A 15,780-nucleotide genomic window follows, 5' to 3' on the forward strand; every position below is an offset into this window, starting at 1 on the left:
ACTCAGGATCAGGCTGGCCTCAGACTCACAGAGGTTCTCCTACTGAGAACCTAGAATTAAAGGTGTGTTCCATTCAAACTCAGTATTTTTTCATTTGAGTCTGGATCTCATGTAGCCCAGGCTGGCTTCAAACTTACTATATTGTTGAAGCCCACCTTGAGCTCCTGATCCTTGTGCCTCCAACTCCCAAGTGCTGGAATTACAAGGTGTGTTCTTTCATACCCAGCTATCAAAGTGGGTGTCTGAGCTACACTTTCAGACCCAGGCAGCCATTCTGTCCACAGGACCATTTTCTTTTGCTTTTTAGCAGGCTGTGTTCACAGAGACACGATGGCTTTGGAGCCCAGCTGTTAAAAGGAAGTGGCCTTTTCTTACTCTTTGCCAATGGCCCAATGTTCTTGGGATCCTTTCTAGGCTAAGCCCACCTGGATGCCAGAGACTCAAGTTGGCCAATGGCAACAAGGCAGGTTGACTTTAAGGGACATGGAAGCTGTTTCTTTCTCTTTTTTTTCTTTGAAACTCTGTTTCTTTGAGGCTCTGCAGCCCAGACTGATCTCCAACAGCATGGGTTAACTGGGACTGCACTGTATGTCACTGTTCCAGCTCAGGTTGCCTGTTCGTCAGAGCCTGAATTACTCTACGTGAAACGCTTAGACAGCAGAATAAACTTACTAGGGTAAAAATATTATGTGCCCCGTGTTACCTTTTCATGAGCCTGGCATGGGGGTGCACACCTTTAATCCCAGCACTTAGGAGGCAGAGGTAGGCAGATCTCAAGTATAAAGATAGCCTCATCTACAAGAATTTTGTTTTTGAAAGTTTTCCCTGAGAAAGATTCCATGCCACACCAGGATCCCAAACACTTAATGTAGTTACCCGCAGGCAAGCTCATGATGATTTCCTATTGGCTTAAATCTTTACAGCAGTGCTCTCTTGTAGTACCCTCTCTGGTGGTGCCCTCAAAACAGCAACATCACAGCTATATGCTTAGTGCAGGGTAAGGCGGTGACTTAGACATACAACTTTTGCTTTTAACTTTGCCAACGAGGTGAAGCTATTCTGTTTATAAAAGAGGCCCAGAGAAATTATGAAATGTATCTGTGATATACCTGCCTCAGGACCTATATGTTACATGCTGAGATCAGGCATGTTCCACCAAGCCAGATTTCTCTTTACATTTTAAGCTAGCAAATTCAATTGGCCAGAAATGCCCTGTTTAATGTTAATTTCTACAGCTCTCACCCTAAGTCTCTGAGGAACATGGCTGAAGGCTGAATAAACAGATGGTTCATTGTTTGGGGTCTAGGAATCACCTTACAAACACCAATCTCAGACAGGGATGGTTTATTGAGTACACACCCCAAGACTGGTGGTCAACCAGGGCTATGGTCAGGATTCAGGAACTGAGCCATGACCCCAAGTTAAGATCCTTCAGAGTTTCTAAGCCCCAAATCCACAAACATCTGTGCTAAAGTTATTTCACCAATCAAGGTTTAGGAATAGGATTTCCTTAGGAACCTGTCTTTGCTGTACATTTATCCTGCTCCCATTGGTTGTGGTTTTCAACTGTGGCAGAGACTTGCCTTGTCTAATATTCATGTCCTAACTTGTCTACCAGGATGACATTTATGTCTTAACTAGTCAACCAGGATGTCAGTTACCCACATACATGTTTCTTTCTACCAAGGATGTCAGTTCCCAGGGAGGTCTTGGGAACTTAAACTTTACTAGAGCCCCTATTCAAAATGGAAGTCTTATTTTAAATAGATGCAGATGTCTCTCTTATGTTGGGGTCCATCCCAGGGGCAACTTCTAAAGGCAAATACCATAAAAGCTTATACACCAGTCCAGGAAGTGCTGTTGGGTAGTTAGTTCAGGTCCAACCTTATTGTTGGTATACAAAACAGTTCTACTGACTTCTATTGTGATTGGTTTTCAAGGGCACAGAACATAATCAAATATGTAATCAATCTTGGCATTAGAAAGTTTCCTTATATGGCAGGCTATCCAGGTAGAAGTTACCTAGGCCTTCATGTTTTTTTTTTTTAAAAGAATTATTTATGTTATGTATATGAGTACACTGTAGCTGTCTTCAGACACTAAGCCACCATGTGGTTGCTAGGAATTGAATTCAGGGCCCTTGGAAGAGCATCACTGCTGAGCCTAGGCCTAGAACCTAACATTTATGACATTCTAACTGACCTCAAAGCAACCAGAGACTGTGAGGATCCCCAATACCACTGACCTGATAAAATACTCAATACCATAATCAAACCTGGTTATGCCACCAATGTATGAAGACACAGCTCACCTAAGACCCTTATCTGCAAGTCAAACTGGGAATCATGAAACCCAGCCATTGTAAAGCCTCATTAAACAAGTTTGTGAGCAAGATTAATGCAACTGGCAGTAGATGCTTCTTGCCATGGTACTACAGTGAGAAGGGAACCAGGAAAAACCAAACTCCAGGAAGAACTGGTTATTTCCATCCTTCTATAGAAGGCATTGCTCTGGGGAAACTGCAAGCAACCTCATCAGTCCCCATGCCCTTCCAACATTAACAGTCTGTGGTTACTACAGTGTCTGTGCCAGGTAGACAGGGACACTACTAGGCACTGTGCAGGCTGGCACGCCAAAGTGAAAAAATGACAGCCAGAGACTGGCCAAGCAGAAGGGCCTCACCACTGAACTTATCGCTACAGTGTTGGTTCTCTCTTGAGGCTAGATGGCTTCTGTCAGGAGAGAGCTTTAGAGTCTGGGTGTGATTCTTCAGGAAGACACTCCAGAGGTCTCTCCTTGAGCTGTGTAAAGGAGAACAGCTCCCAGAGCAGATATAGCACTATATCCCTTACTCAGAATGGAGCTGGGGGAGAGGGGATGGGAAAGCTCTAGAGAGTAGATAGCTAACTTGTCCTTTCTCCCACGGGAGTCGGGGGTCACTGTAAAGGTATAATGAGCAGAACATCAGATTTCTTTGGAAACATTCAGTGTGTGTTATATACACGTGGAGGCCAGAGGACAGCTTGTATTGGTTCTGATCTTTCCACATGTGTAACAGAAGTCAAATTTTGTTAGGCTTTGGGACAAGTGCCTTTACCATTTAAGCTATCTTGACATCCCATCAGATTTTAAAACATTCCTTTTTAAAGCATCTTCATGAACAGGAGGCTTCTGGTGGGTCAGTGGCACCTGTGTGTTTGCAGCACCCAAGGGCTAAGGCATGGATTGGGAGGGCATCTTGGGCTTTGAAGTAAGACTGTCCCAAGGCACAAAACTCCTGATAGTTTTAGAAGGGAATCAGGAATTATTTAATTTTTAAATGAGATTCTGTGTGTAAAACCTAAAATTCAAACAAATCAGTCAACTAATACTGTTTTGGGACTAGGAATACAAAGAAAATAACCAATCTGAGTTTGCTTTGCTTTAGTGTTTTATTTTAGATTTACATATTTCATGTGCTTAAGTAATTTGTTTGCTTGAGCACATATGACTGCACACTGTGTGAATTTAGGCTGCCCTCAGAGGTCAGAAGAGGGCATTGAAAAAAAAAAAGAGTTGTGAACTGCCATGTTGGTGCTGGGAATCAAACCTGGGTTGTCTGCAAGAACAAGGTTTTTTGTTTTTGTTTTTTTAAAATTTATTTATTCTGTCGCTGTCTTCAGACACATCAGAAGAGGGCATCAGATCTCATTACATATGGTTGTGATGCGGTACCATGTGGTTTCTGGGAATTGAACTCAGGACCTCTGGAAGAGCAATCAGTGCTCTTAACCACTGAGCCATCTTTCCAGCTCCAAGAACAAGCTTTTAACTGAGCCATCCCTCCAGCTCCTGCTTTTTTTCCCCCTAGTGACTTAGAAAAGTTTAAAAATGAGTACATAGGGCCTGGAGTGTAGTTCAGCAGTCTGACAGACACGTGTGAGGCTCTGGGCTCCATGCTGTGTGTCAATGCTTTGAGTCTGCAGTTTTCATACTGCATCACACATTCCTAGTCACACGAGTGATCTAGAGCACAGGCAATGGGCAGGTGGAGACTATGGGTGGGACTCTGGCCTGGTAAAGGTTTCAGCCCAGGTCCATAGGCAGATTCTTCCAGGCCACTGTCTGCTAGAAGGAACTTGAGCGAAGAATCAACTAAGGAATTTGAGGATCACCTCTTTCCCTACTGCTTGGTTCTCATGTGTTTTCCCCATCCTAGGCCTCACACTTCAGACTGAGCAAGGCCAAGTCAACTGTGTTCAACCTCTGACAAGTCACCCAGGCTCCTGCCATAGAACTAGAGATGACAGTCTAACAGGTCATATCACAAGAGACCCCAAGGGCAGTCATAGGATACTAGCCATCTCCAAAGATGCTATCAGCTAGATTCCCTTTCTAAGAAAAATACACAGGGTCAGACCAGCTGAGTGATACCCATTTGCTAAGAAGGCTACCTTTCCCCCACCACAGAAAAGATGGATGAAAATTATCAAGTAGCTTCAGGAAAAAGGGCCACAGTCTATTCTTTTCACACACATAAGCTCCAGAGAACAATGAAGTAATAAAAGAACACTAGATGTCCTTTGGAATGGGGAAGGCCCTTTAAGAAACCCAGAGGCCATAAAAAAGTCCAACAGATTTTGTTGTTGTTAAAGATAGGAACTCCCTACTTAGGCCCTGGCTGACTGGGAACTCAGCAGTAGACCAAGCTGCTCTTCCACTCAGTTTGCCTCTACCGACCAAGTGCTAGGGTTAGAGGTGAGTACAACCACACCTGGCCAGACTTAAAAGATCTGACTATGAAAAACCTGAAAAATTTGTACAACACACACAAGTAAAATATACCCCCTCCCCTCCAACACTGTTTGGGTATGTGAATGCAGAAGACAGAGATGACACTGGGTGTCATTCCTCTCAGGGCAGGTTTCTCACTGAAACTGGAGCTTCCCAGTTTGGCCCAATTGGCTGAGTGTTGGACTCCAGCATTGCCTTGGCAGCACAGCAAGCAGTATCGACTGAGCCATCTTGCCCATCCTGGTGAACCTACTTTCGAGCAAGGCTGCAGTGTTGGTGGGGCACACTCTAAGTGACCTGTAGTGTGTGCTGCAGCAGAGCTTAAGTTTGGTGGTCACCATCTCACTACTGGTTTTAGAGAGAACACCTCTCACTTCCCTAGAGGATGCAGGAGGATGCCACTGTATAGAGGAATAAAGGCAAAGACAAAGACAAAAGTTGAAATTTTTTTTTTAAAAAAGCACAAAACCCCTACATACTAAAATGATACACATCAAGTATTGATCCAAGCTTACATCGACCTATTGACAATTACCAGCACCATGTTTTTTTCTCACCTAGGTTATTAACCTATTGACAATTTCCAGCACCTAGGTTTTTTCTCACCATGCCTGGAGGATCGTTATTCAAAGTATATGTTCCTTTAAAATAAAAAAAAATAAAAAAAATAAAAAAAAAAAACCAAAAAAAAAAAAACAAAAAAAAAAAACAAAAAACTCTTAGGACAAACCCTCAAGAAACAAGCAAGACCTTTTAACAATCAGGTTATTCATGACACCATCAAATTTCCTTTAGAAAAATAATAGGTTTAAACACTTTTCCAACGATGGACTTTGAGATACTGTTATTCTGTTATTCAATGTGACAAATGAACCAACCTTCTTGATGGTGGGCGATGCACTGGAATACCCTAGAGCCTCCACATGGAGATGTGAGCATCCTCCTTGGTTGCTAAAGCTGTGCACTTCTGAATTTAGACCCAGTCACCATGAAATCTAAATTAGGTACAGCCACAAACTTTAAATGATGAACAGAATTTGGGGAAATGGTTAAAGTTCTCAGAAACATAAGTTACAATTATAGATATATTTAAACAGGCTATAGGAAATTTAATACCACTTAAAAATTACATTTTAAACTACTTAGAAGTTTCATTTTGCCACTAAAATTCTGAATGGCATTTTACATCCAAATAGGTACTGGAGGTTTGGTATTTTCCAACTGAGAAGAGCACAGACTCTTTCTTTCTTTCTTTCTTTCTTTCTTTCTTTCTTTCTTTCTTTCTTTCTTTCTTTCTTTTTTTTTTGGTTTTTTGAGACAGGGTTTCTCTGTGTAGTCCTGGCTGTCCTGAAACTCACTCTGTAGACCAGGCTGGCCTCAAACTCAGAAATCCACCTGCCTCTGCCTCCCAAGTGCTGGGATTAAAGGCGTGCGCCACAACTGCCTGGCTCAGACCCCTCTTTCGTTTACTTTTCACATCTCATAAACTCTCAGAGACAGTATGGTCACCTGGTAGCCCCCTTCTCAGGGAACCAACTCTGTGTGTGTGTGTGTGTGTGTGTGTGTGTGTGTGTGTGTGTGTGTGTGTGTCTGTTTTGAGACACAGTTTCACTATGTAGCTCTGGCTGGCCTAGAACTAGCTATGTATTCTGGGCTGGTCTCAAATTCTGAGATTTGCCTCTTTCTCCCTCCCAAGGCTCAGGATTAAAGGCAGCACCCATCATGCCTGGCAAAGACAGCTTTTAAGAGGCTCCAGATTAAATATAACGCTTGGCAGCTTTCTCCAGAGGTCAGCCTGACTCACTGTGTTCCAGTCCCTTGGCCTGATGTACAGACAGAGGTTAATTTACCTTTGCTGGCAAGGTGTGGGAGGAACACTGCCACCACAGTGACTGGAGTCAGGGTGAAAACACTCCAGTCTAGAGCCAGGCACTACCATTTGTTCTCACCACTATTGTTTAAGTGACACTGGTTAACTATCACACTTGAAAATTTTGAAGTGGAACTTTCTCCAAGGCTGAGACTAGGCACAGTTTTCCCAGGAACAGGCGGAGGGTTTTACTCACATTCCCTGCAAGCAGGAAGGAGAGGAGTGCTTTTCATTCTGGATTGGAAGCAGCTATACTCCATTTCTGTCTCACCTGGCCCAGAAATATATAGGTGGAGTCAGGCAGCTACAGAAATGGCCATGCGGAGTGGCAGGATCAGCAAAGACATTTTAAGATTACTATGCAGCATGACTAGAAACTTCTCAACTGAGAATGAGAGCTTCCACTACTTCCTAAATTATTATCCAGTGTTCCCGAGGGTGCCTGCTGCCTTGTGATGGTGGCAGGACTGAGTGGATGTGAATAAGGGGCAGGACTTGGCGGGAGGGGAAGCAACACTGACAACTCCTGGTCTCACTGCTTTCTGATGGGTATGAATAAAAACTTTTAGGTTCCACTTAAAAAAAAAAATAAGATTAAGTTTCTGTAACTGTTATGGATGGTTCTGGAAAAAAAAAATTGACATATATGTCATAAAAAATTCTGTGTCCAAAAGGTGCTTGGTGCTGTTTTTGATGGGTCTGGTGTCTGTTTACATTCGAAATCATTTAAATACAGCCATTACACAGTTGATAAATGTTTTAAAATAAATGGTTATCTATTTCTTAACTGTTTTTCAAATTAGAAATTGTAATTATAAGAGTACCAGAGGCTGGCTCTGTGTGTTTTATTATTTTTGTTGGTCTCCATCACAGATGGAATTTTTCACTAGTAATTCCTCAGAACTAAATCCATTCATAGGGAATTCAGAGCAGTGAAAATAAATTTCACGCCTTAGAATAGGAAATGATAACAATAAAAAGGAGCCAAGGGATCTTGAAGAAGGCAAGCCCAGCTCAGTTCTCCACTGGGGTTGGGTTTTGCACAGGCTGGCTCACTATAACCTGCACCACATAGTCCTTGGGGATCTTCAGCTCCTCCAGCTTCATCTTATCCGTGAGAGGCCTGCCAGAGAAGAACCACCGCTGGCTGCCTGGCTCCACACCCTCTGCGGCATGTAAACGCCTCTTCATGTGAAACACCGTGTCTGTGCTGCGGACCACAAGCTTGAGGTCTTTGCCTGTGGAGAGCCGCAGACGGAGCTGAGATTCGTGTCCAGAATTGGGAGGTGGCTCAGGAATATCCAGAGTCTCAATGTCACTCTTTTCCTCTATCATGTTGATTGGTGGTGCCAGGCAATAGACTGGCAGCTGGTATCGGTTCCCCAGCTCATCGTAGCACTCTGTCAGTGCACCTGCAGAGAGAGGGGACAGGGGCAGTTCAGTGAGTGTCAGCTTCTGTGTACTCAGTGCTGTCAGCCTCAGCACTCTCATGGTAAACTCTGACAGGTAAGCTGCTAGGGAACCAGAGCAGGAAGCCAAGAGAAAAGGTCTAAGAGGACTCTGCCAGAAGGTGGGGGCCTTGCAAGTTTATCACTCCCCACTCCCTCCCTGCAAACTGGAAAACCCCTTGTGCTTCTAGCAGTGGGAGCAAAGGAAACCACATGAGGGACTGCATCAGGTGTAGCTACACATGTATCGACATTTAAAGGACTGTAAAAGAGTACTATGAATATCCCCATGCCAACAAATTTGATCCACTAGATGAAACACAGCAGTTCTCTGAAAAACATTATCTGATGAAGCTTTCAAATGAAGAGATAATCAGAATAGGTCTTATCTACAGAAACTGAATCAATAACTAATAACTTATTAAAACAGAAAGCACCAACTCCAGATGGGTTCAACTGTGAATTCCATTGAACATTAAATAAGAAATTATAACAACCTTCTATTTTCACAAGACAGAAGAGAAACTTCCTAATACATTCATTCTATGAAGCAAGTATTACCTTAATGCCAAAGGAACAAAACAACACAAAACTATAAACCTCTACAGGCTAATATCTCAAGAAACGACTGAAATATCCTCAATAAAATATAAGGTAAATCAAATACAAAACTAAAGAAAAATTATATACCACTCCCCTGTCAGAATTTATTCTAAGTATTTAAGACTGGCTCAACCTTCAGATATTAGCTAATTCATAGCATTAGGTTAAGTAAAAAATATCAATATAATCATATAAGATGAAAAAAAAAAACCCACTTGGCAAAATCTAGTACTTCTTCCTGATAAAATTCTCAGCAGTACTACCTCTTAGCTTTAGGGGGCTGGAGAGATGGCTCAGAGGTTAAGAGCACTGACTGCTCTTCCAGAGGTTCTGAGTTCAATTCCCGGAAACCATAGTGGTGGCTCACAACCATCTGTACTGGGATCTGATGCCCTCTTCTGGTGTGTCTGAAGACAGTGACAGTGCACCTACATAAAGTAAACAAATCTTAAAACACAAACAAAAAAAGTTTAAAAACCCTGTAACACTAAACTTAAAGGTAATAAATTTTGAATTTCCCTTTTTTTTTTTTTTTTTTTTGGTTTTTCGAGACAGGGTTTCTCTGTATAGCCCGGGCTGTCCTGGAACTCACTCTGTAGACCAGGCTGGCCTCGAACTCAGAAATCCGCCTGCCTCTGCCTCCCAAGTGCTGGGATTAAAGGCGTGCGCCACCACCGCCCGGCCTGAATTTCCCATTAAGATTAGGAACCAGGCTAGTGCAAGAAAGATTAGGAAGGAAAGAACAGAAGCCAGTGGTTCTCAACCTTCCTAATGCTGCGACCTTTAATCCAGTTTCTTATGATATGGGGACCCCTAACAATAAATAATTTTTGTTGCTTCTTCAGATTTTGCTACCTTTATGAACTGTAATGTATCTGATATCATGATATTCGATATGTGTCCCCTGTGAAAGGGTCGTTTGACCCCCAAAGGAGTCTTGACCCATAGGTCTATGCAAAAAATCTGAAGAATCAACAAAATGATCTCAGATCCAATGAGCATTTACACTAAGGTTAATCTATAAAACTGGCTGCTCCATATGCAGCAGCAAACAGTGGTATCTGAAACTACACGGTCATGTGCATTAGCACACCCAAAGTGGGACATTAAGATAAAACCTTAGCAAATCTGTAAGACCTGCAAGAAAATGACAAACTGTTTAACCAAAGAACTAAACTAACAGATGGTCTGTGCACTGAGAAGATAATGGTGGGATGTCAGTCAGTTCTTCCTTAATCTACACTTTTAATGCACTCTAATCAAAATCCAAGAAGGGTTTTTTGTTTTGTGTGTGTGTGTTTTTTTTTTTTTTTTTTTTTTTAGATTTTGGACAATCTTCTCTAAACTGTATATAAGGTAAAAAAACAAAACAAAACAAACAAACAAACAAACAAAAAAACAAAAACCTTAACATAGAAGGACTGGTTTATGGTAAACTTGTAGTAACCAAGATGGTGTGGAACTGGGTATAGTAGCTCGTACTGTAACACCAGCACTTGGAAGGCTGAAGTAGAAGATAGCCATAATTTGAGGCTACTCTATATACAGAGATAGTCTAAGCTATCTCAAAATGAAAAACAAACAAACAAAAAACAAAAACCCTAAAAAAAACCCAACATTAAAACACAAACATGATCAATGAAACAGATCAAAGTCCAGAAATACGATTCACATAAACATAATGAACTCATTGTGTAAAAGAAACAAAGGGAATGGAGCAAAGAGGACAGGGCTCCAAAAAAAAGGTGTTGGGTTAATGAGCCATCAAAAAATTAATCTCAATACAGAAGTTACCTTTGTCACAAAAATTAATAAAAAATACACCACAGGTGGACAAATGGCTCGGTGACTAAAGACACTTGCCACCAAGTCTGACAGCCTGACTCCTCAAGTTGTCCTGTGCTCCCCTCTGCATGCCATGGCCCACATGTGCCCACCCCACCACTGCAACCAAAAACCATCGCAGACAAACATCAAATACAAAGGTATAAACTACTAAAAGCAAAAGAAAACAAATCTAAAAGCTGTTGACTTGGTGATGACCGGCACAATGTGTCACCAAATGTATAATCCATAAGCTGATTTCATCAGAATTAGAAAATTCAGGCCCCTCTAAAGACAGCCAAGAGGATAAGAAGACTCCCATAAACAACAAGAAAAACTTCAAGACAAATTAGAAGACTGTTACACAAACACACATAGAATTCTCACCAGGCGGTGGTACACATCTTTAATCCTAGCACTCTAAGGGCAAAGGCAGATGAATTTCTATGAGTTCAAGGGCATTCTAGTCGACAGAGTTCCAGGACAGCTGGGGATACACAGAGACACCCTGTCTTGAAAAACCAAAAGAGCTCTCAAAACTCAGTAATAAGATAAGACTTTTAGGAAGTGGGCTGAAGAGCAGCCACAGTGGAGATACACTGTAATCCCCACATCTAGAACTGAGCTTCAGATCAGCCTAGGCAGAATGTGAAACCTTGTTTCAAAACAACAAATACAAACAGAAAAGCCTAGAAGCCCAAGAATTAATAAAACTCTTCCCAAAGATGATGAGGTGGGAAATAGATGAAATGACATGGAACACCACACCACTATTAAACTAACTGTACAATAATGGCCAAAGTTCAGAGTTCTGACAATACCAAGGCTGGAGCACTAAGGAGTTCCCATCACAGCTACTTGGGAGGACAGTTTGCCCCCATCCTGTGCTCCCTTCCTCTCTCAACAGAACCCCTCTTTATTATTACCACCACCACCATCATCAACAACCACCACCACCACCACCAACCACCAACCACCACCACCAACCACCACCACCACCACCACCACCACCACCACCACCACCACCACCACCACCACCATCACCACCTTCCTTCCTTCCCAACTTTTCTCAGATCCTCCCTGGCAATGTTTCTTTTGAGACAGGGTCTCACTATGTAGTCTGGTTGATCTCAAACTCACTATGTATAGGCAAGACTGGGCTCAAAATTGTTGAGTTCCTCTTGCCTCTGCCACTCAGGTGCTGGAATTATAGGTGTACAGCACTACATCCAGCCTTGAGTCTGACAATTTCCTACTAGATGATCTGAAGTCCCAAAGGAAGTGAAAACTTGAGTCTACTCAATCTCTACATGAAAGCAAGTAAGTCGTCCTTTAGCGCATGAGTGAATAAATTGTAGAATACACAATGGATTTTATTCTGCACTACAAAGAAAATGAAAATATGTAGGAAACAGTACTTAATACTAACTGAAAGAAGCCAGTCTGAAAGGGTATATATACTGTCAATGAATCAAAGTATCTGGCACTCTGGAAAAGGCAAAAATAGAAACTAAAAAAAAAAAAAAAAAAAAAAAAAAAAAAAAAAAAAAAGCAGTGGTTGCCAGGTGACAGGTTGGAGAGAAGAATGGTTAGGTGGAACACAGAGGGTTTAGAACAGTAGAGCTACCACTACTGGCAAACAGATGTCATTATAAATTTGTATAAACCCAGAGTGTACAGTATTGCTGGTGACCCTGACATAAGCTATGTGCTTTGGGTGTTAATGATGTGACAATGCTAGTTCACACATTCTAACAAATATATACCATTCTGTGATGGAGGCTGATAATGAGAGAGACTGAGAATTTGGGAGAAACAAGAGGCTACATGGAAAATCTCTAGCAGTCTGTACATACATATAAAAATTATACATGAAGCTGGAGAAATGGCACTGAGATAGACTAAGAGCACTGGTTGCTCTTCTAGAGAACTCTGGGTTCAATTTCCAACACCCACATGGTGGTTCACAAGCATCTGTTAACTAGTTCCAGGAGACCTACTTCCTCTCCTGGCCTCTGAGGTACTGCATGCATGTAGTGCAGACATGCAGGCAAAATACCTATACCCATGAGAAAAAAGATTATGAAGCTGGAGTCCAGAGGACTAGAGGGAGAGGAGGGCTGCCAAGGCAAAGGTACCGCATGAAGTACTGGGGAAAATATGCTCAAAGTTTATTACCTGTGTGAAAACAGCCTAATGTGATCCTGTAAAACATGCACACTATTAATACAGGGACATCTAGATCCTTTCATTAAATATGACTTAACTTCATCTATAGGGTATAGTTACATGGAAACCATAGATCAATCAAAAAATATTTGTGTATATTCTAGTCTACAGGTAAGGATTATCCCAGAAATAACTACTCAGAACAGACTGAGTCCTTTGTGGCTAATGTCTTTAGAAAAAATCTATTCTTCACACCACACTATCTTGCTGCACCTCACTAAGGACAACGTTGCTCCTGTCAGTAGAGGCTATACACACAGGTGCATGCGAACAGTGACACTCCAGAGTGTCTGCCAACAGTCCACACCATGGAGTACAGCACAGCACTGCACCAAGGGAGAAGACTGTGAGTGAAGCTTGCCCTGATTCACAGCAGCCTCTGATCAAGTCCAATACAGAACAAACCACTGCAGGTAAGTACAATCAGGCAATTCTGAAAATTCAAGTATTGCTGTACAGACATCAGAAAATAGAAAAGCAACTAGACTAATTTGAGCGGACAGAGAGATGCTATAGAAGTGGGTGTTTTGGGGCATCACAGGGATGCTGATATGAAGACAGAAGTAAACACAAGAACCTAAGGAGTGAGCACCAGGAGTCCTGGCTGAGACAGAGCACAGATCAGTGATGGGAACTCTAGGAGCCACAGTGTAACTGTGTGAAGAACAACAGCTGAGTGGAATTGAGAGAGAACTGTTCACACACCTACCTGACTGTACAACTGTCCATACAACACAGTCAGAGAACTGGCAGAACAAAAAAAAATCATGGCCTTGGGGAAGGGGCAAACCCAGACAGTGAAGCTGTAAGACTCTGCTTAGTTTTTTAATTGCTTCAGACTCAGATCTAGGGTAGAGAGTTGGGGGGAGGGGGAGTGGAGAGATGGCTCAGTAGTTAAGAGTACTGGCTGCTCCTCCAGAGGTCCTGAGTTCAATTCCCAGAAACCACATAGTAGCTCACAACCATCTATAATGAGATCTGATGCCCTCTTCTGATGTGTCTGAAGACAGCAACAGAATGAATTTAAAAAAACAAAAACAAAAAACCTTGTTCTTGCAGACAACCCAGGTTTGATTCCCAGCACCAACATGGCAGTTCACAACTCTTTTCAATGCCTTCTTCTGACCTCTGAGGGCAGCCTAAATTCACACAGTGTGCAGTCATATGTGCTCAAGCAAACAAATTACTTAAGCACATGAAATATGTAAATCTGACCATTGTGGGAATTTACCCCCTTGGCAAAATCACACTTAATCTTGGCTACATTAGAAACTTACAGAAGGTTTCAATCATTAACTTCTGGCACTGAAGCTCAGCTTGTCTAGTAATCCCTCGCTATTTCCAAAGTTCTAGCCAGGTTTGCCTATCCACTGCAGACTTTTTTTCCTTCTCTCAAACCTACCATAGGACCTGTCAGAGATAACCAGCCATCAGGATAATACCTGCCAGGGAGGACATCATCTCACAAAGCTAGCAGGCCCCAAAGGCTCTCCTTCCTGTTGGGCATAAGGCTGCCAAGTCATCACTTTGTTGTGATTTCTTACACAATTTTCTGAAAGTGTTTTTATTTATATTATATCTAGATGATTAGCTTAGATATCCTATTTCCTTTGGTTAACTGTTTTCTCTGGCTACTTTCAATTAGGCTTCAACATATTTCACTAGAGCCAGGCATGGTGGTTTACCCCTGTAATACTAGCCCTTAGGAAGTAGAGGCAGGAAGACAAGGAAAGGCCAGCCTCAGTTACATGTTGTGGTTAAGGCCTGTCTGGACTACATAAGACTGTCTCAAAATGACTAAAACAAACAAACAAACAAACCTGTCTATAGAAATTTGTAAAGATAAAAAATTAAACTGGTTGCCAAATACTAAAAGCAGCTTTATTACATTAGGTCTAACATTTTACTGTTCCAAGCAGTCCTTGAGGTTGAAAACCAACCTTGCAAAGGCCTTGCTGAGTGAGTGCCTTTATGCTCTCACTCTGTAGGAACGTGACACACGGCTAAGGTTTTCACCACCAGAGGCAGACTTGCATATTAAAAAATTAAAAACCAGTATCTTCCAGTCAGTAAAATGGCTAGGTGGGTAAAAGCACACACTAGCCTGAGAACCGAACAACCTCACAGCTGAGGGAAACAACCAACTCCTGACAGCTGTCCTTCATCTTCCACATGCATTATCACATGCTCACGCGCGCAAACACACACACACACACACACACACACACACACACACACACACGCATACACACACGCATACACACACACACACACACACACACAACCATCCCCCAGATAATAAATAAAAAAGCACTGTGTAAAGACAAGAGTCTTGATCATGACCATGCTTTCATAGTATATACATAACAAAGTGAATTTTTACATACCTGTTTAAGGTTAATGTTTGAAAATGTAAATATTTATATCACACTGGTAATATGAAAAATTATCTTTTATTTTATGTGCATTACTGTTTTGCCTGCATATATGTGTGTGAGGGTGTCATAGGCAGCTGTGAGCTACCATGTATGTGCTGGTTATTGAACTTAGGTCCTTTGGAAGAGCAGCCAGTGCTCTCAATCGCTAAGCCATCTCTTCAGTCCCCTGGAATTCTACCTTTTAATAACCATGCCTTCCTCTGTAAAAGGAAGGCTTCAACAGTTAAGTGCAGTGGACACACTTAGAAGGATGACTACACCAACACCAGAGAATTCAAGTAAGAAGATGAAACAGTGAGCTCGGGTCACAGATGACCCTGAATGTTCAGGTACCAAGGAATGAAGTAGTGAAATCTAATATGAGGGACAGTCTCTGCTCACACCCAAGTTAGCATGTAGAGCCTAACTTGGGACATGCTGATTATCTTCACAAGGATTTAGTAGCTACCTTTTTTTTTTTTTTTAAAGAACATGGTTGCTCTAAGGATTAAATAACTAAACATAGTGAAATTGTCTAATACACATAAAGGTCCACAGACAATGCTTTTCTTCCACAGGTTTTAAATTTCAAAATTATACACTTGATGGAGTATTT

At 41.9% G+C, this 15,780-nt stretch overlaps 1 protein-coding gene across 1 annotated transcript in view; it reads right to left on the bottom strand.

The window, feature by feature from the left end:
• Positions 1–5,206: 5,206 nt before the first annotated feature.
• The window catches only part of Ubtd2 (ubiquitin domain containing 2), a 54,487-nt gene continuing 43,913 nt past the window's right edge, over positions 5,207–15,780 (bottom strand). Inside the window, exon 3 of the mRNA XM_034508119.2 lies at positions 5,207–8,055. Coding sequence (XP_034364010.1) covers positions 7,658–8,055 — 398 coding nt within the window. The 3' untranslated portion in view covers positions 5,207–7,657. The remainder of the gene's footprint in view (positions 8,056–15,780) is intronic.

Source organism: Arvicanthis niloticus, chromosome 6 (genome assembly GCF_011762505.2).
Source record: "Arvicanthis niloticus isolate mArvNil1 chromosome 6, mArvNil1.pat.X, whole genome shotgun sequence".
In the NCBI taxonomy this organism is placed as follows: domain Eukaryota; kingdom Metazoa; phylum Chordata; class Mammalia; order Rodentia; family Muridae; genus Arvicanthis; species Arvicanthis niloticus.